The 26,881-nt window shown below is 41.6% G+C and overlaps 3 protein-coding genes across 4 annotated transcripts in view; 2 read left to right on the forward strand and 1 right to left on the reverse strand.

Moving 5' to 3' along the window:
- The window catches only part of Drip (aquaporin homolog protein drip), a 69,376-nt gene that overhangs the window by 36,628 nt on the left and 5,867 nt on the right, over window positions 1-26,881 (reverse strand). The gene's annotated exons all lie outside the window — the stretch shown is intronic.
- Window positions 216-10,841, forward strand: qvr (glycosylphosphatidylinositol-anchored protein quiver). Of its 2 annotated transcripts, none has more exons than XM_086827329.1 (7): window positions 216-857; window positions 2,785-2,884; window positions 2,947-3,028; window positions 4,565-4,621; window positions 5,714-5,766; window positions 5,824-5,917; window positions 6,051-10,841. In XM_086827329.1, exons 3-7 carry the CDS (start codon window positions 2,977-2,979, stop codon window positions 6,272-6,274), a joined length of 480 nt encoding a protein of 159 aa, XP_086683455.1. In that variant the 5' UTR covers window positions 216-857; window positions 2,785-2,884; window positions 2,947-2,976; the 3' UTR covers window positions 6,275-10,841. The 2 variants fall into 2 exon arrangements, with proteins under 2 accessions (XP_086683455.1, XP_086683456.1); XM_086827330.1 differs by lacking the exon at window positions 4,565-4,621 and adding an exon at window positions 3,696-3,743 and having other exon boundaries at window positions 220-857.
- On the forward strand, window positions 11,314-26,099 carry E(Pc) (Enhancer of Polycomb). The gene is made up of 11 exons (XM_020946890.2): window positions 11,314-11,561; window positions 12,691-13,913; window positions 13,978-14,113; window positions 14,181-14,419; window positions 14,489-14,643; window positions 15,681-15,848; window positions 15,919-16,103; window positions 16,170-16,582; window positions 16,656-16,780; window positions 16,849-20,405; window positions 20,642-26,099. The coding sequence occupies exons 2-11, from the start codon at window positions 13,761-13,763 to the stop codon at window positions 21,946-21,948; spliced, it is 6,438 nt and encodes a 2,145-aa protein (XP_020802549.2). The 5' UTR covers window positions 11,314-11,561; window positions 12,691-13,760; the 3' UTR covers window positions 21,949-26,099.

Below are 26,881 nucleotides of genomic sequence, written 5' to 3' on the forward strand. Positions count from 1 at the left end.
TTCTTGTTATATTTTAATTATTCTTAAAGGGTTTTAAAAAGAAAATTTTTTATTGAAACAAAATAAGTTCTTTAAAAAAGTTCTGAACTTTCGATTCGATGTTCGATTTAGTTTAAAATTTTCCCTTTTAAAATTACCGCCTTTCAAAGCTTATGCTAAAAGCTTTTCCTTTGGGTTTTCCCAACACTGCGTATGCGGAAAAGCTGCAGCGCAGCATACGTCAAAAGCGTCATGCGCCAAAACTGTCAAAAAGCGTAAAGGGAAAATCGGAAAATCCAATCCGCACGGTCGCAGTCGTTGTCAATGTCGTTGCGTGTTGCTTGTGCTAAGAACAAAAAAAAAAAACACAAATAAATAACTGAAAAATCAAGCAGAAATTGCTAACAACAAAAACTTCTAGTAACAAATCAGTGAATTAAACAATTGGCCAAAGCAGAGGGTTTAATGAAAAGCCCTCACAATAAAATCAAAGGCCAAAGAATAAGAAGTGTTGTGAGCGAAATCAATAGGAAAACACAGTGGAAAACACAGTGGAAAATCGTGGCGACAAAAAAAATCGAAGCGACCGCGACCGCAACCGCAACGAGGGTCGTCGAATGCAAATTGCATTAGGCCTTAAAGGCTGAATAACTTGGCCCAGTTAAGCCTCTCTCTGGCCCAATCGATCCGTGTGTATTTTGTATTATGAAACAGCGGCCATAGCCGAGCAGGAAAAGTGTAAAAAGGAAAAGTGTGAAAGGAAAGTGAAGAGGCTGCAGTCGCACACACAAAATCAATACTCGCGTGTGTCTGGGCCAGCACACGAAACATGGCCAACGAAAGGCCAACTTCAGTTAGCCAGTAACTCCGGGACTAAGGCAAGTTAATCGAGGACACAGTATCCTTACTCTGAGACTAAGTTCCACCCAAATCCTGGCCGGGATGCTACCGCCGTGTGACCCACTCTGCAATTAGCTCGTTAGTGTCATTAAAATGTTGTGATGAATGACCCAATGAAATGTGAACCATGGCTGAAAACAGGGGGCGGCATTGCAAACACTTGTTGAACGATGGTGGCTATGGCCACTGAACCACATTTTGACTCACTTGCCACTGGCCAGGAGGAGCAGTGCTAAAGTGCCTCAATATTGGCGGAACATTGTGCTAAATTTAGTGGTGCCAAGCCAAAGCCTTAACCTGAAAAATAGGAATAGCCAGCTGAGGCAGTTTAACGATCAGATGATCACATTTATTGCCAAAGGGGTATATGGGTTGATTGGTCAAAGGATTTAAAACTTTTTATTTAGTTCATTAAATTACCTTTTAGAATGAACTATATTTCTATAATTTCCACAATAGATGCCTTGGTTTTATAAAGGTTTATGACTTTGACTAGGTTTAGGTCTAAATGATAACTTTCTTCTGTTTCGAAGAAGACTTCAACGTTGTTGAACTTTACTTTTATTTTGTTCAGTGAATAGTTTAAATTAATTGGTATTCAAGTTCCAGAAAATATTATAAATAATAATACTACATATAATAGAAAATAGTATACCAAGTTCACCAAAAATACTAGAAAAATTGAAAGCAAAATTAATAATGTTAAACCCCTTGAAAAATATAGTAATACTATCATTTTGATAATTACTTTTTGTCTCGCAATATAAATTGTTGATACTTATAATACTTTTATTTTGTATAAAACAATTTCTAATTTAAATAGTTAAGTACATTATTTCCATTCCATTCTTCTGTGAATTTAAATCATAAATTAAATATGTTTTGCAATACTTTTGGTCAGCAAAACCATCGGTTTTTCTATGAACGTTTGAATTGTAAATTAAATTGGACTCTTTTAAAATGTATTTTAAATACAAGTATTTTCTATATTCTTTCAGTAATAACTGAATAATTTCATTTCTAGTTATATTACCAATTCAAAACCATCCCCAATCCAGGGTATCCCCTCAGTCAATCGTTTCCCACTCAATATCCATCCGCTTAATGAGTATTCTTAGCTGTGGCACACATATAAATATAAATAGTTTTTGTCTGCTTTACCCCAGCAATTCCCCCTCGCTTTGCCAGTCGCCCTCGCATTATTTTGACACTTTGCCAAAGTTCAATGCAAAAAATGCCACTATAAATTCATTCGAACCAAACGAAATGTGTGTTTCAAAATGCAGAGAACCGTCAAGTGAAGTGTGTGTGCGATGATTTCTAGTCGGTCAATCACATTTTGTGAAGAACCAAAACCGAAACCGAAATAAAATGTCAGAAAATCCATTGACATCAGCAGCAGCCATGACTTGAACTCCGCCCACACACACTCGGCACACACACACAACAACAACAACAACACACCGACTGACCTAGAACACTTATTAGAGGTTGTGCGACTCTATTTATAGGGCCCCGTTTTTGATCCACTTCTATCTATACAATCTATATATAATATATGCCATATATTTATATATTTTTTTACTGTGTGTTCAACTTAAAGTGTCGCCATAAAACTGGAAGCCACAAATCATAGACCGAAACTTTAGGGGCGACCCTCGTTCTTGCGGACCATTAAAGAGCCATAAATGGTAGAGTAACTGAGGAAGGTGTTCATTTTTTTGTGGTTCTTTTGGGGATTTAATATATAAATAGAGATACTTTAAAGGGGGAAACTTGTGAAGAGATTTAAAGCTGAAATTATATTTTTAAAGAGCTGAAAATGAGCTTGATTATTGGCTTATTTTATTATAATTTTCAGTCACATATTTATTGATACTTAAAATATAAATCATTAAATTTTAGTGACGGCAGCGCAATGCTTCCCTGCAGAAGCAGGACTTGAGAGGAGAGCTAAGAGCAGCAATTAAAGTATAAAAATACCATAATTAAGACCCACAAGGAGGTGAGTAATTATAAATAAATCTATATAATAAATAAATAAATACCAAAGAGTAATCCTTACAGGTGGGTGGAGTCGTTGGAATATCCCCCAGGATGTGGAATCAGGGCAATGCCTCTCTTGGCAATTGGCTGTTCATTGTAACAGGTAAACCCTTCACTCACCCAATGCAAAAACTCACACAGTAGCATCAACAATATATCCAGATACAATATCTCTCAGATACAGCAATAGAGAAATAACCATATAATATTTATTAATGAACAAAGGTCAACACCATAGCGAATATGAATGGTAAACACAGAAGGCGAAGCAATAAACAAAAGAGCCAGCATAAGTTCCAGCTGCTTTATGGACCATCAAATCGTATTCTCACACAGATCAAAGAATAGAATCGGAAAATCATATAGCATACATCATTATGAGATGCTTAGTAATAAAGCAGGCCACAGGGAAAATTAGAAAATACTCTAAAGATGCTTTAGATATATTTTAAATACAATTACAACAAGTCGATTTTATCATTCTATATCCTTGAGAGATAAACTTCTCAGCCATTAAATTCCATTCAATTTACAAAATATGAATGAAATTCTAGGGAAATTCCATTCAAGTGCCAACTGATTGATCGAAAGAAAAGCTGTTTAGATAGGGCACCTTTTGAGGAATGATTGATTTTCATTTGCTTTTATCAGTAGCTGCTAAGCCACATCCACTCTTATTCAATTGAATTTGATTGAAAACATTTTTGTACATTGTTGTTTTTATTTCATTTCATTTTCCATCGGTAAACAAAAAAAATCAAAACATATAGTTTTTTTGGCATTGGCAAAATTCGCTACCACCGATAATTGTTTTCCAAGTAAGTTTCCTTTTTTGCGTATGATTTCCTTCTACCACCCCTCTTTACTTCGATTTGAACAAAATTGCCTTAAGTTTTTGTACTAATATTAAACAAAAAACTACCAAAATAATCCCCTGTAAAAAAAAAAACAAAAAACAACGTCAAAGAGAAATTGTTGCGTTCGATTTGAGTTTCGTTTGATTTTCCTTTATGGGTTTCGTTTCGTACGTGCCGTTGATTGTAAATGCCGTTATATATCGACTATAAGCAGCTGTCTGTACTCTATATACATTCTATATAACCCATATATATTGCATATTCCTTGGTCACATCCAACAACAACAATAACAAAACAATAAACAACACGTATGCGTCTTGAGTTGCAGTGAAGTTCACACAAAAAAAAAAAATGTAACCGTAAATTGTAAATTGTCTTTCCTCTGTGCCTTTTACAACACTGTCGTCTCTCACCTTGGTATAATAATATACATATACATATATATATATAAGTAATACTCTTAAGTAGGCGGTGGAAACGAATGGCATTTGGAACACTGTGTGTGCACAGAAACGATCGAGTGTATACGTAATCCCCAGCGTGTGTAGAGTGTCGACATTTCACCAACCACCCACCACCAGCTCTACTTTCTCCCCTCTCCAAAAAACTCCAATACTCCAACAGCTCAATGACAGGTACAGTTGCGCCTGGAATGGGAACGCAACTGTACCTGTCACGGAGCAAATAGCTACGCCCTTTTTGATTTTCGGTTCCTTCAGTTCGTGCTCCTTCTACTGCCCACTTCTACTTTGCTCTCTTCTCTTCCATTGTTTATTTGCAGCCGTATTCGGATTTCTAACTTTCATATGGATTCCGCAGGCCTCAGCCGAATGTCAAAGTATGAGTCCATTGCCTTTTCAAAACTGAATTTGCTTACAAACCTATCGATTACCTTTTTTGCCAAAAACAAAAAAATACATCAAAAATAATATGATAATAAGAGTCATGCATAAGTATATGTATTATCTATTTCTAACAAACTCGAGCCGGTTCGAGTTTCGCAATGAATTATAAAGGAATATTTTTGGATTATCAGTGTTACTTAAGATCTTTTCGTTTCTCGTATATCCGACCGATATCGGAGCTCTCTCTATCTCTATCTCCCGCTCATCTTTAAAGCTTTGCCTCGAATAAATCAATTATCGTTCAGTTCTCGGGGCATCCCCTTTAAACTCTCTCCTCACTTTTCACCTTACCTTCTGTTGCACTTTTTCTCTAGTTAAGTTTCGCACCAGGCAAGGCTTTGTCTTTTTAATTACAATTCAAAGAAAAAAACAACCTTCATTTAAACTATCCTATGAAAATTCATTGAGTCGGAGTAACTCTGTGGTACAGTAGGTTTCGGAACTGCTTATTATTCAGTAAATAAAGAGATATAGATTAAAGAAGGTATAAAGTATTCCTGTCAAGTTACGAACAAGTTCTGAAGCTAACTCTATCCAGAATATCGATCTTTTATCCTAAATATTTTGTGTGTGTGTCTGTTTGTGGTGTATCGGTATGTGAGTGTGAGTGCATGCCCTAGAAAAGACACTTTCCCCTTGAGAATAGCATCCCCTTAATAAATCCCACACATATCTTTGATTCTGTTTATTTTTGTATTTTTACTTTGCCAAGAATTTATGTAGGATAGTTAGAGTTTTGTTAAATATTATTATTCCTGTTCCAACAAATTTCAAATTACCCACAACGATTCCAATTAGTAACGCAACAAAAAATCACTTTATAATTTTAAAACTGGTATCGATAAATGTTTTTAGCCTGCTGTTTGTTTTGTGTTGGCAAGTCCTTGGCATGCTTTTGTGTGTTGCACGTTTTGTCGTTACTGTACCCTTTAATAAGCCTAACCTCAAACTAGACGAAAATGAGAAGCTAAGAACAGAAGCTATCTTTTGAGTATGAGATATTAATGAGTTATATTTTCATATAGCGCGATCGATTTATTGCTATGAGTGCGATTCCTGGACAGATGCCCGCTGCAAGGTGGGCATACTCATAGCTTATGATTTATATAGATTTATTCAGAGATTATTTCCATAGGATCCCTTCAACTACACGGCCTTGCCACGGGACCAGCCCCCCTTGATGACCTGCAACGGTTGCTGCGTAAAGATGGTGCGGCATCAGAGATCACGTGAGTAACTGGCAATCGTTAAAAAACTATTAAACTTTGATTTATTATAAAGTAATACCCTAACTGATTGATCGTCATGATCTGGCTTTGCGTGTCCTTTCTCTCTCTCCCCTCTTCTCGATCTATATTTTAGCGTACGAGGTGGTGCGACGCATGTGTACGTCACAGTTACAGATCAATTTATTCATGGTCGATCACGTGTGCATGATGGAAAGTTCAGGCAATGGACATATGTGCTTTTGTGAGGAAGATATGTGCAATTCTAGTAAAAATTTACACACTAACGGCTGCCAGCTGCAACTCATACCCATCGCAGTGGCAGTGACATGGCTAATGGGTCAATTGCTCAGCAGATAGAAAGTGTTAGGATCATCCAGAACCACTCAGACCACACCATACAGACACATACAACACCAAGAGTAATCCTACACAAACTCTCACTCACACTATCTCTCTCTCTCTCTCTCTATCCTCCTTATATATCTCTCTCTATCTAACTCTCTAAGCGTATGATTTGTAGCTTGATTTGATTTAATTACGGTTACGATTTACAATTTACAATTTACGATTTACGATTACAATTACGATTGATTTGTTTTGGAGCACACAAAACACAGTTTTATGAAGAGACGGGCTCCTGTGTAGTTTGATCAGCACCCAGCTATAGCTCGAGAACCCAATCCAAGGAATGTGAATGCAATCCAAAGCTTCTACAGACCAGAAGGCTTTCTATTTCCCAAATATACACACTAGACACTAGACACTAGATACACTAAAAGATACTTTAAAAGCCAGCTTTGGATGCACAGAGTTCTTGAGATCGAATCGAATCGAATCGAATATCACAGTAATCGGTATTTGAATTGCATGTTGTTGATGCTAAAGCTGAAGCATGTAGCGCTTAAGTAGGAATCGTAGTGTTTATTACATTTTGATTTCGTTGTTACTTACATTTGTAAATGACCCCGACCAGAGGGACAAGGCGAAACCGAAAACCATAAGAAGTAATCAGTAATCGATTCACACTAGATCTTAGTTCTTAAACAAATTTAAAATCTAAATCTAAAACGAAATCTAAAAACCAAATCATATGTAAACTTGGTATAACGCGCCAATTACTTTTGGCCTGTAAATAATGCCGACAAATATATCAAAGATCATCCCAAAAGTATTTGCCAGTGTGACCAAGTGAGACCAAGTGGAACATTTGCTCATCTTGTTTATTCCAAAGTCGGAAAAGCGGAAACAAACTCCATAAATATGCATAACATACACTCTCACACGTTGATGATTTGTTGTTAATACTCTCTCTGTATCCCTAGATATCCTAGCCATTAAGCTGTACTCTCGGTTCAAATCCCCACGCATCATATCACTTAACGAAGCAACAATGAGACCGTAGCCTATATCGATCTTAGTGTAGTTAGTTAGAGCCTCATAGAACAATCTGCCACCAGCACCAAAAACTGTATAAAGTACCGATCACCCTTTGGTCCCTTTGGTTTATGTTCAACAAGTGATAATTAGCTCGTAAGTAGAAGATGTCCCATGATCCCATCCCAAACCCCAACCCAAAAACCCAAAACCCGATACCCAAAATAACCCCCATCATTGTGAAATTGAAATTGACTCAATTCTCATTCATGCTAGTGATAGTTTTAAAAAACGAATCGAATCGAATCGGAACTTGTAGCTTACATAGCTTATGATTTACATTTATTCGAATTTGAATTAATATTATTATGAATTAATTAATAATGGTTATGATTATCATCTCGACTAGAGTATTCGACTTGAAGTTTTGTATTTTAAGCGTAAACCGTTTTCGTTTGTATAATTGAAATTGAATTGGCTAATAAACAACCATTTTTACCATACATATTATCTATATAATATATCTAGCAAAATTTACTATTAACCTTTTGGCTTCGATTTGCTTTACCTAATTGCTACTCAACCTAACTTAACTACTCAAATTTTCAACATTCGTGCACTCTTGCCCACGCATTTGTAAAATACGTACTTACACCTCTATACTTGGCTTTAGTTACTAAACAAAAACAAAAACCAAAAAAAAAATGCTTAATAGATCGATTGTCCATTTCCGTCCAGCCGGGAAGCATGCAAAACTATATAGTTTCGTTGCTTTTTGGGCCCAGGTAAGTCACAAGCCGAAGAAGAAATTAAACTCAATTAACCATTAAAAATTAATTAAACCAAAAGTCAAGTACAGTTGCGCACCGTTTTCTTAGTTCGCTCTTCTTGCCTCGCCTCGTAGACGGATGGGATTATCGGATTCTATCTCGGTGGTACACACACACACTCACAAAACACACTCGATCCAGCACCCTCCCAAGGCCCCCTCCCCCCTATCCTTCCCGTACACTTAGCGAAAAAAATCCCCGAAAATGCAATGTTTACACCATTTCTTTTTTTGAGTTTCGATTTGTATAGTTTCTTGCTTTCCTGGTATGTTGGTTTGTTCGATAAACAGATAAACTTATATATATACATATATATTTAACCACTAACTATCTAACCGATTTTGGTTTGTGAATGTTGACAATATTCTTATAACCAGTATTTGATTGATTGATTGACGGTTAATGCGTTTAAACAGTTTACTAACAATACAAATAAAAACAAAAACAAAACATTAATAAACAACGAGGCAATGAAGTTGAAAAACTTACACACTTGGATTTGTAGTGCAAAAACAAAAAAAACTTATTTTAATTTAGTACTTTTTGTAGTTCCTTCAACATCTCTCTATCTCTCTCTCAGCAGCGCCCACAACAACAACAACATTCTCTATATATTTCTCTTTCTCTGTACCTTCTCTATATATCTCTCTGTATATCTTTCTATCCGTTTAACTATATCTCTATCTCTCTCTCACTATATTGTACTAACAACTCTGTTTGATCTTGCGACTCTGTTCTTTTTGCTAACTTTCTTCCAAAAACAGAACTACACATAGACATAGTACTACAAACTCTTCCACTAGAGGCACACACCTGTAGAACGAAAATGAAAAACAAATAGATAAGAACACTCAATGACACCTGAAGACACACTCACTGAATGTTAGCGAAATATATACAGAAAGTACGATGCAGTTACAGAATTAGCGAAGCACCTAGAAGAAAACCCAATCAAGACACTCATGAATACCACAGACAACTCACAAAGTGAATTTTTACTACTCGTAGGCGCGTTTTTTTTTCTCAAAAAAGAAAAGATCTAAAGAGTCTTTGTAAAGTAACTATGATGCCATCGTTTCGAGAGCCCTATGTTTATGGGCTGGAGCTTCACATCCATAGATTCCTCACAATACAAAAAGCACTAAATTAATATCAAAGATCTTACCAATAATAGCTATTACCAATAGCTAAATTAAACTTGATATTGGTATTGGTTGTTGAATATTGCAAAGAAAACATAAATAAGTAAAGGCGAGGAAACACTTAGAAAAGAAACCAACTCTCTAGAAGAATCAGCAGTTGCTTTTATTATTTGATTTTTATTCGATTTTACCATCTTGAATTTAGCAGAAATAATTCAGATTTTCTTCTATTGAGTTAACCACCTCAGTTCACCACTCTCACCTCTTCCCACCACACCACTTTCGCTCTCACTCTCGCACTTTCACTATCTCACTCACAAACCGCTCGAGGTCCAGTGAAGTCATTTCCCGCCAGATTTGGCTTTTTTTTTTGTAAATGTGATTGAAAATAACGGTCAGCGGGAATTTTAGATTTATTTTAGCAAATTTAAACAGATTTTTTATTTGTACTTTAAGTACATTTTGAAAGTTATTAAGATTAACTTTAAACAGTTTAAATATTACAAATATTTGAAATAACGATATTCTAGCGAAAATCGGTTATTTTAGCTTATGTATATATTTTACTTTTGATCTAGCTTTTTCTGCTCTCAGAGAAATGACATCACTGGCCGCCAGGTATATGTTCCGTTACCAATTCCAGAGCCAGCAACAAAGAGAGAGAGAGAGAGCTGCATTGGAATTTAGCTATCCTGTGCCTCTCTCCCTCTCTCGCTCACAGCTGTGCCACGCCCCCGAAAAGAATGCCAACTCCCCTTTCCCCCCCTCCCCTCAAATGGTGCTTTTTCACATACGACACCACTGTCTGACATGTTTTTTTCATCATGTACGCCATCGCAGCCATGCCCAGTGGTCGCAATGCCGCGACAGCCGTTTCCACAATTGCAATTTAAAGTTTAAATTATATAAATTATACCCAAAAAAGAGAAAGGGAAATCCCCTTTTTCCTTGAAGGACCTGGCAATTGTGGGCGGCAGGCGCGCGTGCATTTGCCGAGCATCTGAAACCAAAGAGTGAGGGCCAAGTGCCGCCTGTCACCTGCGAAATATATCCCAATATTTGTAAACAGGCGGCCGCGGCGCCCCCCCAACTGTAATTGTGAACGTCCGTGCGGCAAACGCCTTAAAAAATAATAAAAACAAGCTTAAAAAACCAAAAATGGAGACGAGGCAGCTGCAAAAAACCGTTGGAGGATCGGCACCGGCGCGGGAATAATAACAAAATCAAAAAAGGCTTCTTCTGCTTCTTGGGCTTTGAAACAAGAGCTTAAGGCTTACTTTTTACTAAGCAGGTGCTTCCAACTCGCTTTTTGCTGGACAAATAAAATTGCCATTCAACAAATCAAACCAACGCTTGGCCAAATTAAATCATTAAATCAGAAATTGTTACCAAAAACCTAACAAATAAATTATATTCCAAAAACAAAACAAGCGGAAAAGTCTACGAGAGCACCTTTAAACCTATAAAAAATAATCACTTGTAACTAGCAAACAAAGAAAATTAAGAAAATGAAATAAAAACAGCGAGTACGAAAAGCCTTGTAAGAGATTATAATAAAGAAAAAGCATTTAAACGAAACGAGAAAGTTACATTTCTTAAAATGTTTGGAAAAGGCTACGAAAAATATACTGTTTTTTGAAACAAATATTTAATAAATATTATGAAAATAAGAAATAACGAATTTATTTGGTATTTGGGGTAGATTTTAAACTTTATTTAAATCAATAAGCTAATTAAATAAAACAAAATTTTTTTAATCCGCCATTAATACACTTTTTTACACACAAAATTCAAATATATAACGTTACGTAGTTCCCACCTCATTTCTACATGTAAAAACATTTCAAACGCGTTAGCGTTAGTACATTACGTTAAGCCAACGTATTTATGAGCATGCACCGATAAACGATACAAACAGCGTAACGCCTGCGCACTCCGAATTATCGGCCACCACTAGCTGGCAGCTGGCTTTTTGGGGGCTGCGTAAATTAACAACAAATTAAACAAATGGAGCTGGGCTCCAACAATCCCAATGCATGTATGCGACCCCACACAAAAAATCCCCTGATTTAGCCGAAAACCGCACTCGATTTGGTTCATTAATTCGCCCGGAGGGGTAGCCAAAATAATTTCGTCACATTTGCGACGATTGCACGACTCCGACTACTCCGAAAATCTCATTCGTGGTGGCCGCCCATTAAGTTTTACACGTTTTTACGTGTCCCGCTGTTGAAGAACAATTTCGATCGTTTGCGCTAGCGTAACTGCTTGAATATAGCTGGAAACGGTGCGGCAGTGGTAAATAAGCTAAAATTCGCATCATTTTGGCCCATTGAAGGCTTGGCCAGGCCAAAATCAGTGTGAAAAATGTGCGTGAAAAAATTAAATCGATTTTTTTGTTTGTGAAAAAAAAGTCATGCAGCGTTTCGTTTAGTGCGGGAAGAGCACGCCAGGGGGCGCCAACGGAACATTCGGAGTTGCTTCGGAGAGACAGGCCGCGATATTCCGCAAACCAACGGCGATGTATCGATAACATCGACATAACTAAATGCAATTTTCATGTGTAAACACGAGCAATGCATGCTGCCAAAAAATAAACGGCATAATTATAAATATTTAATCTAACAGTTAGTGACAGTTCTGTGCCGAATAAAGGCAAATAAATTGCCGACTCGAGCTCGCCGCTCGTTGTTATCGCCGCCGTCGCCGTCCGTTAATCGCGGCCCAGCAGCCCGCAGCGTCGTCGGTGTTCGGCTCTCTGGCCGCCATTATTGCTTTCCAGCAAAACCACGCTATACGCAAAATCGGGATTTTTGTGTAAAATTTTCGAGCGAATTATCAACAAAATTGCGCTCGCTGGTGCATGAAAAGTGCGGTAAAGTGTGTGAAAAATTAATCCCTGCCTGAAAATACATACGCAACCGATTGCGGAGCATCAATTAAGCCATTAAATGTAAAAAACAAAACCCACATGAGGCGGAGTTTTTCTCCGTTCTTTTTTCCACTTTTTCGTCGTGTTTTGCGCTTCGTGTTTTTTCCACTTCGTGCAATTCGCCGCGTTTGTTTGAGTCTGCTGTCGCCGCGCGTGTGTTTGTTTATGCCGCCTTTTTTATTTCGGCTTTCTATGATTTGGCATTTTTCGCAATTTAATAACAGAAAAAATGAGAAATGAAACTGGCGGCGGCAGTGAATCATAGCGCCGCACAAAGGCGTACATGTTTTTGTGCGTGTTCTTTGAATTTAAAGCCCGGCCAGAGCAACAAAAATATATATTTAAATGCCACTCTGTTTTTCCCGCGCGCGCTCCCTAATGCATATACATACATACATAAATATAAATATGATATGATGTGATGTACTTCTAAGTGGTGTACGTGTGTGTCTGTGCATTGTTTACTTACTAGTTTTTGTTGTCCCTATTTTGTAGATTTTTATCAGTCGACGATAACAGCAGCAGCAACTACGCAAGGAATAAGAATAACAAGCAGAAGAAGAAGCATCAATAATTATAAACAACAACAAAAACAAAGAAGAAAAAAAGCAGAGTGAGAGGGATTGAAGAGTGTGAAGAGTGTGGAGAAAGAGAAGTGAAGAGAAGAGAGTTACACTTTCGACAAAACGCTAAAAAACGATGATGAACTGAAATGTGCAAATTTGATGAACGTAATTATGCCAATTCACATAGCACCTTCGATTTCAACGTGAAAAATGCCGTCGCCGTTGTCACTGTTGTTGTTGCTACCACTGCGTTGTCGTCGTAATTGCAATCAAATCGCATCCTTGGCCATTCTCCTACTGTCGGCGCTGTCCGCCAAAATCCACGAGGATCAGGTAGAGCAGCGGCGGGCGGAGGCGGAGGCGGAGGAGGAGGGAGCGAGAGCGGGAGCGAAGGAGCAAAAGCTCGAGGCGGCGGGGTTGAGGGAGGGTGTCGAAACGGATCCAGATCGGGACACACCGTATATAGCCACCAAAGTTGCTAATCCACACCCGATCCGCACCAGCAGTGGCATTACGTCTGCCAGGGGAACGGGCACAGGGGCTGCGTTAACCAGCTGGCAGAGCAGCCACAGCCACCGCAGCCCCGGTGCTAACTCATCGGCGCAGGATCAGGAGCAGTTTCGCACCCGCAAGGAGCATCATCTCCAGCTAACAGCACCCTCAATAGTGAGTAGAAGAGCCGAAGCAGGAGCCGGCACAGGAACAGCAGCAACGCCAACAACGAAGCCAGCGCATCGGAGTAGAGTCAACAGCAGCAGTAGCTCCAGCAGCACAAATCCTTGGCTGCCGTTGGCCAACTGCAGTTGGACAGCCGGACTAGGAGTAGGAGTAGCCGTAGCCGCATCTATAGCAACCTAAGCAGCCAATTCCGCATCAGAGCCACAGCAAATAGAAAACGTTCCACACACCACCACCACCACCACCACTACCACCACCCAACCACACAGTCCACAAAAACTCTCACAACCAAGCAAGGCATCATCAGCAATAACCGCCAAGATGTCGAAGCTATCGTTCAGAGCCCGCCACCTGGATCCGTCCAAGCAGATGCCCATCTACTTGGCGGAGGAGCTGCCCGACCTGCCCGAGTACTCAGCCATCAATCGGGCGGTGCCGCAGATGCCCAGTGGCATGGAGAAGGAGGAGGAGTCGGTAAGTTTGATCTTAAATCTCCCATGTTAAAGACGAAACCTAATTAAGTTTTGTGATCCTTTAGGAACACCATCTGCAACGCGCTATATGCACGGGCCTGATCATCCCCACGCCCGAGGTACTGCAAACGGATCAGCCCTTTTATGATGCCTACTATCCGCCGGACTACAAGATGCCCCGCCAAATGATCCATATGCAACGTAAGCTATTGCCTTTATAGTTCAAAGGGAACCTTTAAATTAACTTTATATTTGAATAAAACTTTAGCGCTTGGGCTGGACACTGAGGTGCCCGACTACGACATGGACAGCGCTGATGAGGACTGGCTCAGCCAGCAGCAGCGTCTGGAGCTCACCGAACTGAAGTTTGAGCAGATGATGGACCGGCTGGAGAAGAGCTCTGGCCAAACAGTGGTCACGCTAAACGAGGCAAAGTCTCTGCTCAATCAGGACGATGAGACCAGCATATCCGTCTACGATTACTGGCTGAACAAGCGCCTCAAGATGGTGAGTAACCCTTTTTTCTTTACACTCCTTAAATCAATTTAATTTGAACGTGATTTGCTCTCTCTATAGCAACACCCGCTGATCCTCACGGTTAAGACAGAGAGTCGTCCCGGCGCCAGCTCCAACAACCCGTATTTGGCTTTCCGTCGTCGCACTGAAAAAATGCAGACCCGCAAGAATCGCAAAAACGATGAGGCCTCCTACGAGAAGATGCTCAAGCTGCGGTAAGAAATTGAGTGATGATACGCCTAATGTCGGTTGAGATTCTTACTATTACTATTATAAATAATGCTGGCTAAATGTACTTAGTACTTTGATATGGATAGTCATTGAACCCTTTATCAGATAGTCGATGATTGAGAGTATTCCCTTTCGTTGTGATGGGATATTTGAGTTTATAAGATTCATATTTTATTTACAAGAAGAATAATGTCTGAGGTTTCGATTACTAATGTAGATCGTGTTGCATTGTGTGTGTTTCACAATGAATTGGAAAAGTTCTCAAGCCAAGTAATTGAAGATGTATAGTATTCAAAAATAACTAATAGATTACCCTTGCCGAGTATTTTAATTATTCAGAAGCTTGTAACGTCTAAAGGAATCATTTCCGACCCTATAAATTATATATATTGTTGATCAGCATTAACAGCCGAATCGATCTAGCTATAATTTAGATAAAATAAAATTTCGATAATTTTATTTCAACATTTTAAGGGCGCGGGTCGTAAAAATTGTCCAAAATTGATCAAAATTTTAATTCTTGTAAATTTTAAAGTAACAGGATAACTTTCCGTATTCAAATTAATGATTTTTTGTCCTAGTTATGCGTTTTTTAAACTTTGATTTGTCGGAAAACTTCCCATTTGAAAATATCTTTAAATACCAATTCAAAATTGCGAATATTTTAAGAATAGTTATGATCTGATCAATTTTAAACATAGTTATGATCTGATCAATATCCGATACGATCCTATAATTCAATTGTTAACTGCAAGAGTTTGTAATCTTTGGCTTCTCAAAGTTAGTTTCCCTATTATATTTGCATTTATTGCTCAAAAATAGGTTAAATTTGTTGCTTACTTGCAGCATCTTACTAAGAACTAGCTTATGTTCCCCTAAAAAGGTTTTCTTCACCTTTTCGTACATCTCAGATTTCCATCTAGGTAGCAAGCTGCCTTTAGCCAGCATATGTTTATAGCCCAACACATCTCTTTACCTGTTCCCTTGACTAATCCCTGTAATATTGTTCCCTCCAAATTAGACGCGACCTGCAGCGCGCTACCACTATACTGGAGATGGTGCGGCGACGCGAGGAGACGAAGCGGGATCATCTCAAGATGACGGTGAATATCTTTGAGAAGCGCGTGGAGATGCGTGACTTCAACGGTGCTGTCTACTCCGAGCTGAATGCTCAGTATAAGAATACAAGGTGAGTCCTTCGAGGAACTCTCAAACCCCTTGAATGTTGTAACGAAAATCCCTTGCTTTTATCCTTGCAGACCCGCGTATAATCCTTTGTATACGAATCAATACTCACAAGGGGCGGCGGCGGTGGGAACGGCTGGTGCCATTCTGGCCGCCCTGCCCACGGGTCTGCTGCCAAGCGGTGGCGTTGGAGCGGCGGGCAATGCGAATGTCTATGGATCAGCGTCGCAGTACCTGAACACGTCGAATCTGACAATGGGTAAGGATTAGCTCTATATTCACTCTTGTTGGATTCGTTCTAACCCTTTGATTGATCTTTTATTAGATGGCATCAACAGTGGCAGCGGCAATGGGAGTAGCAGTCGCAAGGAGAAGCGTCCGTACAAGAAGCGAAAGCACAAATTGCCTCGCGATAAGCAGCAGCAACACCAGCAGCAGCAGTCATCCCAACAGCAGCAACACCAGCAATCGCAGCAGCAGCAACAACAGTATTTGCCGGGCCTGTCGGCTTCGGCGGGAAGCGCCGCCGGTGTATCTCCAGCTCATCACCTGCCCCACCATATGCACCACCTTAGCAGGCAGCAGAGCTCCTCGCCGGCGGCCAATGATTCGGTTGTGGATAGCGAGGAGGAGGACTACTTTGGCGCCGGTGCCCAGAATGGTAACAAGCTGGGCTCCGAGAGCGAGGAGGAGGCGCCGTTTGCATTTAGGCGCAAGTCGAGCTGTATTTACCTGCCGGTAAGTATTAATATCTCCTTCGTGCAACCACAAACTCATTTTAATTGTATTCTCTACTTGTATCTCGATGCAGACACGTCAACGAGATGGCCGGTGGCCATGGGACGCTGCCGATGTGGATGAGGAGGCTATGCCGTCCAGTGGAGCCTGCTCGGATGCCAAATATCGTTACACGCTGACCTCTCTCAACTATCCCAGGTTTGTTGCCATCTAAATTGGCCCATGTCCATGCTCATACTCAATCCGTATCGGGGCTAATCTTACAGGCCACGCTGCATCGGGTTCGCGCGTCGTCGTTTGGGCCGTGGCGGTCGCATACTCCTGGACCGGGCCACAACGAATTTCGACGATTTTTGGTCGCAGCTGGACTACACGGTCATGGAGAGCCTGGTGGTTGACCGGTGTGGCGGTGACAAGCTCAAGCAGGAGCATTCCGAGCCGTTGTCCAAGCCCAGTTCACCGCCAACGGTTGTGGATTTGCTGCCAGCCGGAAAACCCATCGATGGCGAGTTGCAGCCAATTGCTCCTCCGGATCTGATAAAGGTGGAGCCTGCCAGTGATGTTGAGAAACCACCAGCAGCAACAGCAGCAGCGGGAACGGAACCTAATCAGGAGAGCAAGGAGCTAGATTTGGAGTCGGAGGAGTGTCCCGATATGGAGGTGGAGGATGAAGACCTGCCCACCGACGATGAGAATGTCTCGCGGTTGGGTATCTACAGTTCTGCTGTTACGTTGCCCCAAAGTTCGCTGGATCTGCGGCAGAAACGTCGCCGTCTGCGTCGTAAGAAGCAGCAGTTGCGTGAACAGAATGCCGCCAAGCGACTGAAACGATCCTCCGAGGTGGTGGCCAACGCCGGCGAGGATAATATGCCGCAACAGGAGTCCAAGCCAGCACTTGGTCCACTGCCGCGGGCGTATCTCAAGCGATTGGCCATGGTTCTGGGCCAGAAACTCAAGAAGGAGAAGGAGGAGAGCAAGGAGAAGGAAATTTGTGAGAATCTGGCGCCAGAGCGGTTGGAAAACAAGGATCAGGGGTTGGAGCAGACACCGCGAGCCAATCATCAGCAGCAGCACCACCACCACCGTTCCAACAACAACAACAATACCGTGTTGAATAACAACAACAGCAGCAGCAGCAACAACAATAGTAGTAGTAGTAGTAGTGTTATGAATAAGGATGTTAGCATTAGCGAAAAAATCAATGTGATAAAGCAGGAAGCGGTAGCAACGGCAACGGCAGATGAGGACGGCTGCTCGGGGGATCAACCGGTGGCCTCCACCTCGGCAGCAGCGGCCGCAGCACGAGCCGCGGAAGCAGCCGCTGCAGCGGAAGCAGCCGCATCCACGACGACGACGACGACGTCGTCCGGTGCACTCTCGGTGGAGGAAGTGGCCAAGACGATAAAGCGTGAGCTGATCGATGCCGACGATTCCAATGAACCGCTGAGCAGCATTCGCACAGCCGCCGCTGTCCTGCAGTCCACCACGCAAGAGCCGGTGCCCGAACTCATGGACGATGAGGCCGAGGACGATGTTAATCTCGCCCAGCTGAGCAGCATCATTCGGCACACGGCGGTCAAGAAGGAGCTGGAGGCGCAACAGCATCAGCAGCAGGTGGTGCAGCAACAGATGCAGGCCGCCCGACGCGCCGAAGAGGAGGATGCGGCTGCCTGCCTGAACCAGCTGCCCGATGTGATTCGCCTGCAAAATCTGCGCAACAGTCAGCTACACGCGCCGCGCCCCAAGGATCTGTTTATCCAACCGCCGGCCGAGGAGGAAGCAGATGCCGATGCGGACTATCTGGGCGGCTTGTCGCCCACCTCCAGCCAGCGTTTGGATATCTGCAACGAGCTGCTCTCGGAGATCCGTCGCGATTGGCTGCACTTCCGGCCGAAAACGCCCACGGACGAATTGTCCGATGATCAGGAAGATGTGGGCAAGGTGTGCGATGGAAATGCCGTGGACTGGACCCAGGACACACCCATCAGCGTGGAGCTTAATCGCTTGGGCAAACTGAGTGCCGCCGAGGATCTGTCGGACTCCAATTCGTACTTCCTGAGCAGCGCCTTTAAGTACACGGATCTCGAGGCGGATGCCCAGTTGCTGCAGACGGTTCAGGCGCAGGATTATGCCCGCGGCAGCAGCAAGAGTCCCAATTGCTCCGGTTCGGGCGCGGGTTCCGCCCTCGAATTCAACCTTAGTGGCGGTGACTCACTGAACGACATCAACAATCTGCTGGGCGATGACGAGGATGAGGACGATAATCACGAGCATATGCTGGACAACATCCTGCAGGAGTGCGCCATGGATGATCCCAAGGCGCTGAATCAGGCCACCAACTTCTGGAATGGCATCCTCGATGGCGAGGCAGCGGTGGACGAAGTGGAGATGGCCGACCAGCTGCTGGACTGCATCGATGAGAAGAAGCCAAAGGTGGGCGGTGCGGCGGATGCCGCCAAGCGCGCTGGTCGCAATCGCAAAACGAGATTAGCGCAATGCCCGCTGGGCAGTTCCACCTTCACCGTGTGTCCCACTACGGAATCGCTCAAGGAGCGGCAGATCTTCTTTAGCCAGGCACCGGTGCCGCCGGTGCTGGTCACACCCAAAGAGGAGCCACCAACGGAGGTGGAGCAACCCGAGCAGCATCAACAGCAGCAGCAGCAACAACAGGTGATGGTTAAAGAAGCCGCCTTGGTGACTGTGAAGGTGGAGCCGGCGCTGGAGAAGCCTCAAGCGACAGAGATTGTTTCGGTTGCTGTTGCAACCCCGGCAACACAGCAACAAATGCCGCCACAAGCCATTGCCCTGCCCTCGGCTCAGCTGATCAACATACCCGCCCAGATAACCACCCAGCAGCAAAAGCAACAACAGCAGCAGCAGACGCTTCAGACCCATCAGCAGCCCCAGGTGGCGCAGCTGCTTAATCAGTTCGCCAATGCCAGTCCGCAGATCATCGCACGCACCGAATACGGAGGCGGTGCGGCTGTGGGTGACATTGTGACCATTACACCGCACACGGGCAGCAGTCCCCTGCCCACTCTCACCGCCCAACAGCAGCTGCAGCACCAGCTGGCCCAGGCTCAGCTCCGGAACGTAACCGTCCAGCAGCGGCAGGCAACGCCCCAGAATCCCAACCAGAATCAGAATCCCCAGCAGCAGCAGCAGTTGCTCTTCCAGATGCAGCGGGATGCAACGGGACAGCGCTCCCTGACGCCCCTGCAAGCAACCGGCGCTGGCGCCACCGGCAACCACATGATCTACACCACCAGCAGCGGTGAAATTGTCACGGCGGCAACAGCCGCAGCTGCGGCGGCAGCCCAAAAGGTCACCTATGCCATTCAGAAGACGACGGGCGTGCCCGGCGGTGGAGCAGGTACCACAACCTCCATTGGCCCCAACACGGTCATCACACTGTCCAATGTGAAAGTGCAAAACGATGATGGCTCCTCGGGTGGCAATGGCAGCACCGGATCCAGCGTGAACATCATCAATACGGCCAGTGGACAGCAGCTGGCTGTGCACAGCATAGCAGGACTGCAACAGCAGCAGCAACAGCAGGCACAGCAGCAGGTGCAGCAGGTGACCACCAGTACGCCGTTGATTATAACAACGCCCACGCGGAACAATGTCCAGCAGCAGCAACAACAACAACAGCAGCAGCAGCCGATTTTGTGGCGGCAAGTGAGCGGAACCAACACGGCAGTGGCCACCACAGCAGTGCTCTCCACCACAGTGGACGCTTCGCCAGTGGCGGTGAGCAATAAGATCCTCTGGACGAGTCGGGCCACACAGAAGAGGCAACTCAATGGACCGGAGAATACAGGTGAGATAATAGATAGATAATAGTTATTCTTACTTTTACCAACTACCTTGCGGTGGTTCCACAATTTTGTAATCTAATCTCAAGTGGGTTTTATTTTTATGGCTTTTATAAAACACAAACCTGGAAGCACTTGAGATTAGCCAACTTTCAAGGGTTTCAAGTAAATAGATAATAGCTTCAGTTTGTAAACTTTATATATGTAAACATTTCTAAATTGTCTTTATCTCCCCCTGCAGACATCAACAAACTCCTGCTGAATCGCAAATTCCTGCGCAAGCAACAGCAGCAACAACATCAGCAGCAGCAACAGCAGCACCAAATTCAACTGACCAAGCAGCAGCTCCAGCATTTGGTGCAGCATGAAGATCTCGAAGAACTGGTGGCCACCAATCCGGGCAATAGCAGCGATCAAGTGGAAACAGGCGAAGCTCTGCTGTTGCAACAGCAGCAGCAACAACAACAGCAACAGCAGCTGCAGAAGCTCAGCAAGGTGATCAAGATGTCGCAGTTCCCGCTGCTCGTCTCGGACGTCAATCTGCAGCAACAACAGCAGGCGGGGTCAAACCCGCAGCAGCAGCAGCAGCAGCTCAAGACGAACTCGGCGGCTACCATAGCGGCCAATCACAACTACAGCCTGCATCCCGCCTCCACAGCAATCATTACAACGCAGGCGGGACCGCAGCAGGCCAACAAGATCTTCCTGACCAGCAGCAGCAACAGCAGTGGCGGCGGAACTGCTGGTAACTTCACCATCGCAACGCCTGGAGAACTGCAAGCAGCGGCGGCGGCGGGACAAAAACTACACTACAAGGAACTCACCACCAACTCCAACCTGAAGCTGAACTTTGTGAGCAGCTCGGGTGGAGGAGATGGAACACAGCAGGTGGGCGCCACCACAGTGGTACTAAACAAGTCGCAGCAACAACAACAGCAGCAGCAGCAACAGCAACACCAGAAGCTCAAGACCCTGGCCACCGCTGGCAACTCGCAGCCCGGACAGGGCGGTGACAAGCGAGTGCTGTACACCAGTTTGCTGAATGTGAAGCCGCTGCAGAAGAACAACAGCGGCCAGATGCAGATGCAACTTGGTCCGGGTGGACTGCAGCAGGTGCTCCGCGGACGCCTCAACAATTCGGCGATTATAACCAGAACCCTGCCGCTGGGCACCACGGTGAACAGTACGGGCGGCGGGGCTGTGGGACCGGCCACAACCACTACGATTAGGCAACTGGTTGCCACAAATGCCAACAATGTGGGCTCCCAGGATGGTGGCGGCACTCTATTGAGTGCCAAGGATGTGGGCAAGGCCCTGACCGTGGAGCAGGTGATAGCCAGTGCCAATAATGGCGGCGTGGTGCTGCCCACCAGCAACAATAACAATAATAATAACAACAACAATGGCAACGGAGGAAATGGTGGAGGAGGAGGAGGAGGAGGACCTGTGACCACTACAGCAGGAGGAGGCGTTAATGCCGGTGGAGCAACTGGCGCTGGAGCAGGAGGCGGAGCGACGGGTGTGACAACGTCCACGATCAACAGATGAGACGCGGATGGAAGCGGCAGCAGCAGCTAACATCGAATGCAACCGAAAACCGTGCAACTGCCCAGCGGCACATTGCTCAGCTTGGCGCCGTCGCTGACGCCACCGGAAGCGGAAGCCCAGGCGGTGGCCATAGCCCTGCCACTGGCTGCGTCAGACGGCCAAATGGCATTGGGCCAGCTCCTGCAGCAGCCCAACAATTGCTGCTGTGCCCTCTGTTTGGTGAACAAAAGCAGCAGCAGCGAGATCATTAACTAGATTTTACGAATATTTCCTTAACAGGGAGATAACTCTTTATAGAAAACTGTAAAATATAGCCAAGGAGGTGCAGCAGCAGCTTCAACAGGAGATCTTGCAAGAAACACAGAGAGATAGAGAGATGGGGCAGGAGAAATTGTATAAATTAGAGCCAACAATAACAAATTTCGCTTAATTTCTGATTTTCTATAGCTATATATAGAGAGAAGCATATGTGTGTATATCGATTTAGGTCTTATTTTTCAAGATCGCCTAACCTAAAACAAAACAAAACAAAAAACGAAAAACCCATGATAAGAATTAAAAATTAATAAAAGCAAAATATATATATTATATGTACAATGTATATCGAGGAGAACTTTTGGCTCTTAATCTCTCTCAACCCAACCCATCTCCAGCTCCTATCCCCAACAATCCCTACTCCCTCCATGCATCATCCATCCATCCATCCATCCATGCATCCATGCATCTTCCCCAAAAACGAATCAGCCAGCAAACAACTCAAGTGTTAAATAGCAAAACTGTACATATTCGATAATAATTGCAAACGAAACACATGCGAAATAATATTAAACTGCAAGAGATAATTGATTAATGAATGAAACTATGTTTAGTGATACGAATAGTTGTAACAATGGGGAGAAGGAGGGAACTCCTCTCTCCTCCGGCCCAGGCCGTTTCAGAACCACGCGCTTTAGCCGGGCAGCTCGCTTGGATGACCCAATGCCCTCCAGAGGGACTTGGTCGCTCCACGAGCAGCCCGAAGAAAAACAAAAAAACAAAAACAAAACCACATTTTTCAATGTACGTAAATTAAATTAACTTATCCTGTAAACTTAAAAGCGAAACATAAAAAAGCAAAAAAACTACATTTAGTTACATTTTAACTAAGAAACACACGCAACTTCAGAGGCAGAGAGAATGTGGGAGTTGCAGAACACACACTATTATTGTATGCTATTAATATTATTATTTTTATACAAGGTAATAATTTTAATTGTATTCGTGTAATTGCAAAACGAAACAACAAACCAGAAGGAAAGAGCAGGCTAATGCTTCATCATAATAGTAACCCTAATGATAACGATTTAAAAATTATAATAATAATGATAATGATAATATTTTAAAAAAAGATCCAAAAGCGAGTACGAAAAAAAAACAAAACCAACACATTTAAACAATAATAATAATTATATAGCGATGTAATTTCGTAGTCTGTAAAAATGTAGAGCGGTAAGAAGAGCGTAAGCAAGAGCGATAATAAAATGGAAAACAAATTGCAACTTAAACCAAGCAAAAAAAAAAAACCAAACAAAACTCTGATTAAATCGAAATTCATCATCATCTCATCCTTGTCATCGTTGTTATATTTTATCGATATTTACTTATCGTTTAACCTCAGTGTGGAGCTGGGAAATAATCGATTAATCAAACTATTCTTTGTCGTTTCTCTTTAGGATAGAGCTGTTTATCGATTCTCATTGCAATAATTTCAGATATAAAAACCTTGGTTTAATAGATTTATCGAGGATCACTAATGTTTGTTTGCCAAACGAAGTAGATCTATTCACTCATTAAAAAGAAACCCATTATTTGAAAATAGAATCTTTGATCGATATTGATATCGATTTTTAATCCCAGCTCTAGAGGACTGCATATTATTATCTTGTTTCTCTCTGTGTACCTAGAATGTCTTAGCATTGGATTGATGTCTTCTTCGACGAACCTACCTTCCCCTCGCTCCTCTATAAACTCCATATATTATTCATACCATATATACCGATTGTGATGCGTACAACATTTATGATTTGATGACATTTTCTGCAACAGCAAATACGGGTAAACACACGAAACACGAAACTCTCTCTCTAATTAACCATATAGCGGCATAGTAAACCAACATAAAATATATTTAGATATATATATAAAGTGTATATAAACATTAATTACAGATATCGGTGGAAGGAAAAATTTTTAAATTGAAATTTAGGGGAGCCGAGAAATCATAGCTTTGACTTTGTAAGAGTTTTTTAACTCCTTTTTGTCTATAACTTTACCCTAACCTGTATATAGTTATGATTACAACAATAGTTATAATGGACAGAAAGCCTGGTACTGAATTCCGTTTGAGTTCCATTATCCTTTCGCCCAGCACAAAAAGATTACATCCCATAAAGAAAAAATATATTCTCTTGTTCTTTTTGTTTTTAAAGCGGAATTCAGTAAAGGTCGACGGGGGCTGGTTGGATATTCATATTTTTTATATGTACTTAACAGTTTTTAAACTTCTTCTTTTGCATGAAGTGTAAACACAAGAAAGAAAAAAATGAGAATAAAATTATACAATATATATAATTAAAAATATTTATGTAATATATATATAGACGTATATATATATAATCGATACAGCCATTTTGCGTATTCGTATTTGAACTTAACCAATAACTAAATGTGAAATTGTTTACAGCGAATGCAGCCCCGTTCTAACTTCCCTTCCCCCCCTCAGAAAAAAAATCATCCTATCAATCACTATCGAAAATGCTCTATAACTAAACTAATATGTGAAAAACTTACCAATCGAGTATTAATAGCTTAATATCTGCATGTAGCCTCTCTGTATAGAACTTAAAATAATAGAAATTCAAAACGATTTTAAATGGAATTTGATTATTTGAATTACTTAAATGAAGGGGTGTCATAGAAACTGATATTTCGTTAGAAATATATATATATCTAAAAATATTTCTAGATTTCTTTTAAAGATCTAAAATATTTAGCCCACTTTTAGACCATTTTTTATGCGATTTCACATTTACAACGATTTCTGGGCCCCTTTGAAACAAATTACTTTGAATTTTAAATTGATTTATTTAAGAATGCCAGAAATATCAATGTTACTTTACAAAAAATAATTTTAAAAGCTAGCAAAGAAGAGTTTTTGGCGATCTAAGGCATAATTTTGGATAGTTTTTGAAAAGATTTCATCAATACATCAGTTTCTCTGTCTTCCCTGCAACTTTTCTTTTCAATTTTTAATATATTTATAATTCTTCAGCTCTTTAATTTCGGTTTAAACGTTTCCTATTAATTTATTTGGGGCCCAAAAACCCACAAAATTAATTAATAATTTACACATGGCAGTTGAGTTGAGGATTTCCCCATAACAAAAAAAAAAAAAGAAAATATTGTAAATGTATTGTAATTGTTAGTAAATCAAATAAGAAAACTGGAAACGCTTGTTGTGGTAATTAAGTAAACAAAAAATATATATAAACAAATAAACGTGAAAATTACAATGATATATATATATTTAACATTAAATAAATATTTAATCTACATAATTGAGACTACTTGCCTACATAAAAACTCAAACACACTCTGTATAAATAAAGACCGAAAAGCACAAGAAAATAAGACACACGGAATGCAAATAATGCATATATATGAAACCCAATATTAACTTAGAGATTGATGGATAATTGAATAATCTTATGAATACAAGGAAAAAATAAACGGCATAAGCGATTTTAACTGTTTCTTGCATAAGCTATCAAATACTACAAAATATTACAACTCATATTTAGCAGCATCTGGAGCTGAGTAAAAAAAGAACTCATTCAAATGAAATATTTGTAATTACGAATACGCGCGGATATTCATCCATATAAAAGTGTCCGAATTTCAATGGTGTACATAAATTAATAAAGAGATATATAAATATATTATATTATATATAAATATATATCAGCGGCAGAGCGTGATGGAACCGACGATTACGATTACGAAAATATTATGGAAAACTAATTGAAGCTGACTGCTGATACCAAAATTAAAATGCAAAAAAGAAAAGAACTTGCATGATTACAAGAAATAAAAGAAAAATATAAAAATTAAAACGTTTACTTTGTTTACTTTGAAGGATTTTACAGAGGTACGTAAGGTAAGGTCACAAGAATCTCTCAGATACAACAATCTCTGATTCAATTAGATATTCCACCTATTTACCCCAAATCGCAGACATTACAATTTCAATCTCGTTACAATTTCGCGTTCAATTAACACGCCGATAGCCAAGTTCGTTTCGGCCCACAGAGCTGTCAAATGGGTGTATTTGATTCGTATTTTGTTGTATTTATTTTTTAGCTGGGAGTGTGTTTACTTTGCGCCTCGTTAAAGCGCCAAAATCAATTAAGGCGGCTCAACGTTTGACAAAAAAACGCGAGAAAACCTGCAAAAAACCCAAATCGAAATCGAGAAATCAAACAAGAAGGAAAAAATCAACTGAAATTGAGTTTTGTAAATTGGCAACAGATGCGAATAAATGAATGCCAAACTGGCATTGGTCGAAAAGTCGAGGAGAGAAGCCGCCTGCCAGTTCGAGGAGGCCACAGTGAAGAATCGATAAAGGATCGAATTTATCGATTTGAAGTTAAAGTAGCTCGATAATTTGCATTTATGTTTTCAAGAGTTAAAGTTGTAAATTCGAAGGAATCAGTTTTAAATGGGAAACCTTCAGATTTTTAGGCTTAAATTAAAATTTGATTACCCTTCTAGGGTATTATAATTTAAATAAAAAGCTTGTAAAGCAGTGTAGGAATCATTTCCGACCCTATAAACCATATACATTCTTGATCAGCATTAAAAGCAGAATCAATATAGTCATATTTTGGAAAGAAAA

The sequence above is a fragment of the Drosophila serrata genome, unplaced genomic scaffold (genome assembly GCF_035046125.1).
Source record: "Drosophila serrata isolate PLE 108 unplaced genomic scaffold, ASM3504612v1 contig_165, whole genome shotgun sequence".
Classification (NCBI taxonomy): domain Eukaryota; kingdom Metazoa; phylum Arthropoda; class Insecta; order Diptera; family Drosophilidae; genus Drosophila; species Drosophila serrata.

Excerpts from the sequence above, each read along its gene's own strand:
- qvr (XM_086827329.1), top strand. The coding sequence starts at position 2,977 with ATGTGGAATCAGGGCAATGCCTCTCTTGGCAATTGGCTGTTCATTGTA. Across the intron at positions 3,029-4,564 it reads TTGGCTGTTCATTGTAACAG|CCGTATTCGGATTTCTAACT; the intron begins GTAAACCCTTCA and ends GTTTATTTGCAG. Across the intron at positions 5,918-6,050 it reads GGTGCGGCATCAGAGATCAC|CGTACGAGGTGGTGCGACGC; the intron begins GTGAGTAACTGG and ends TCTATATTTTAG.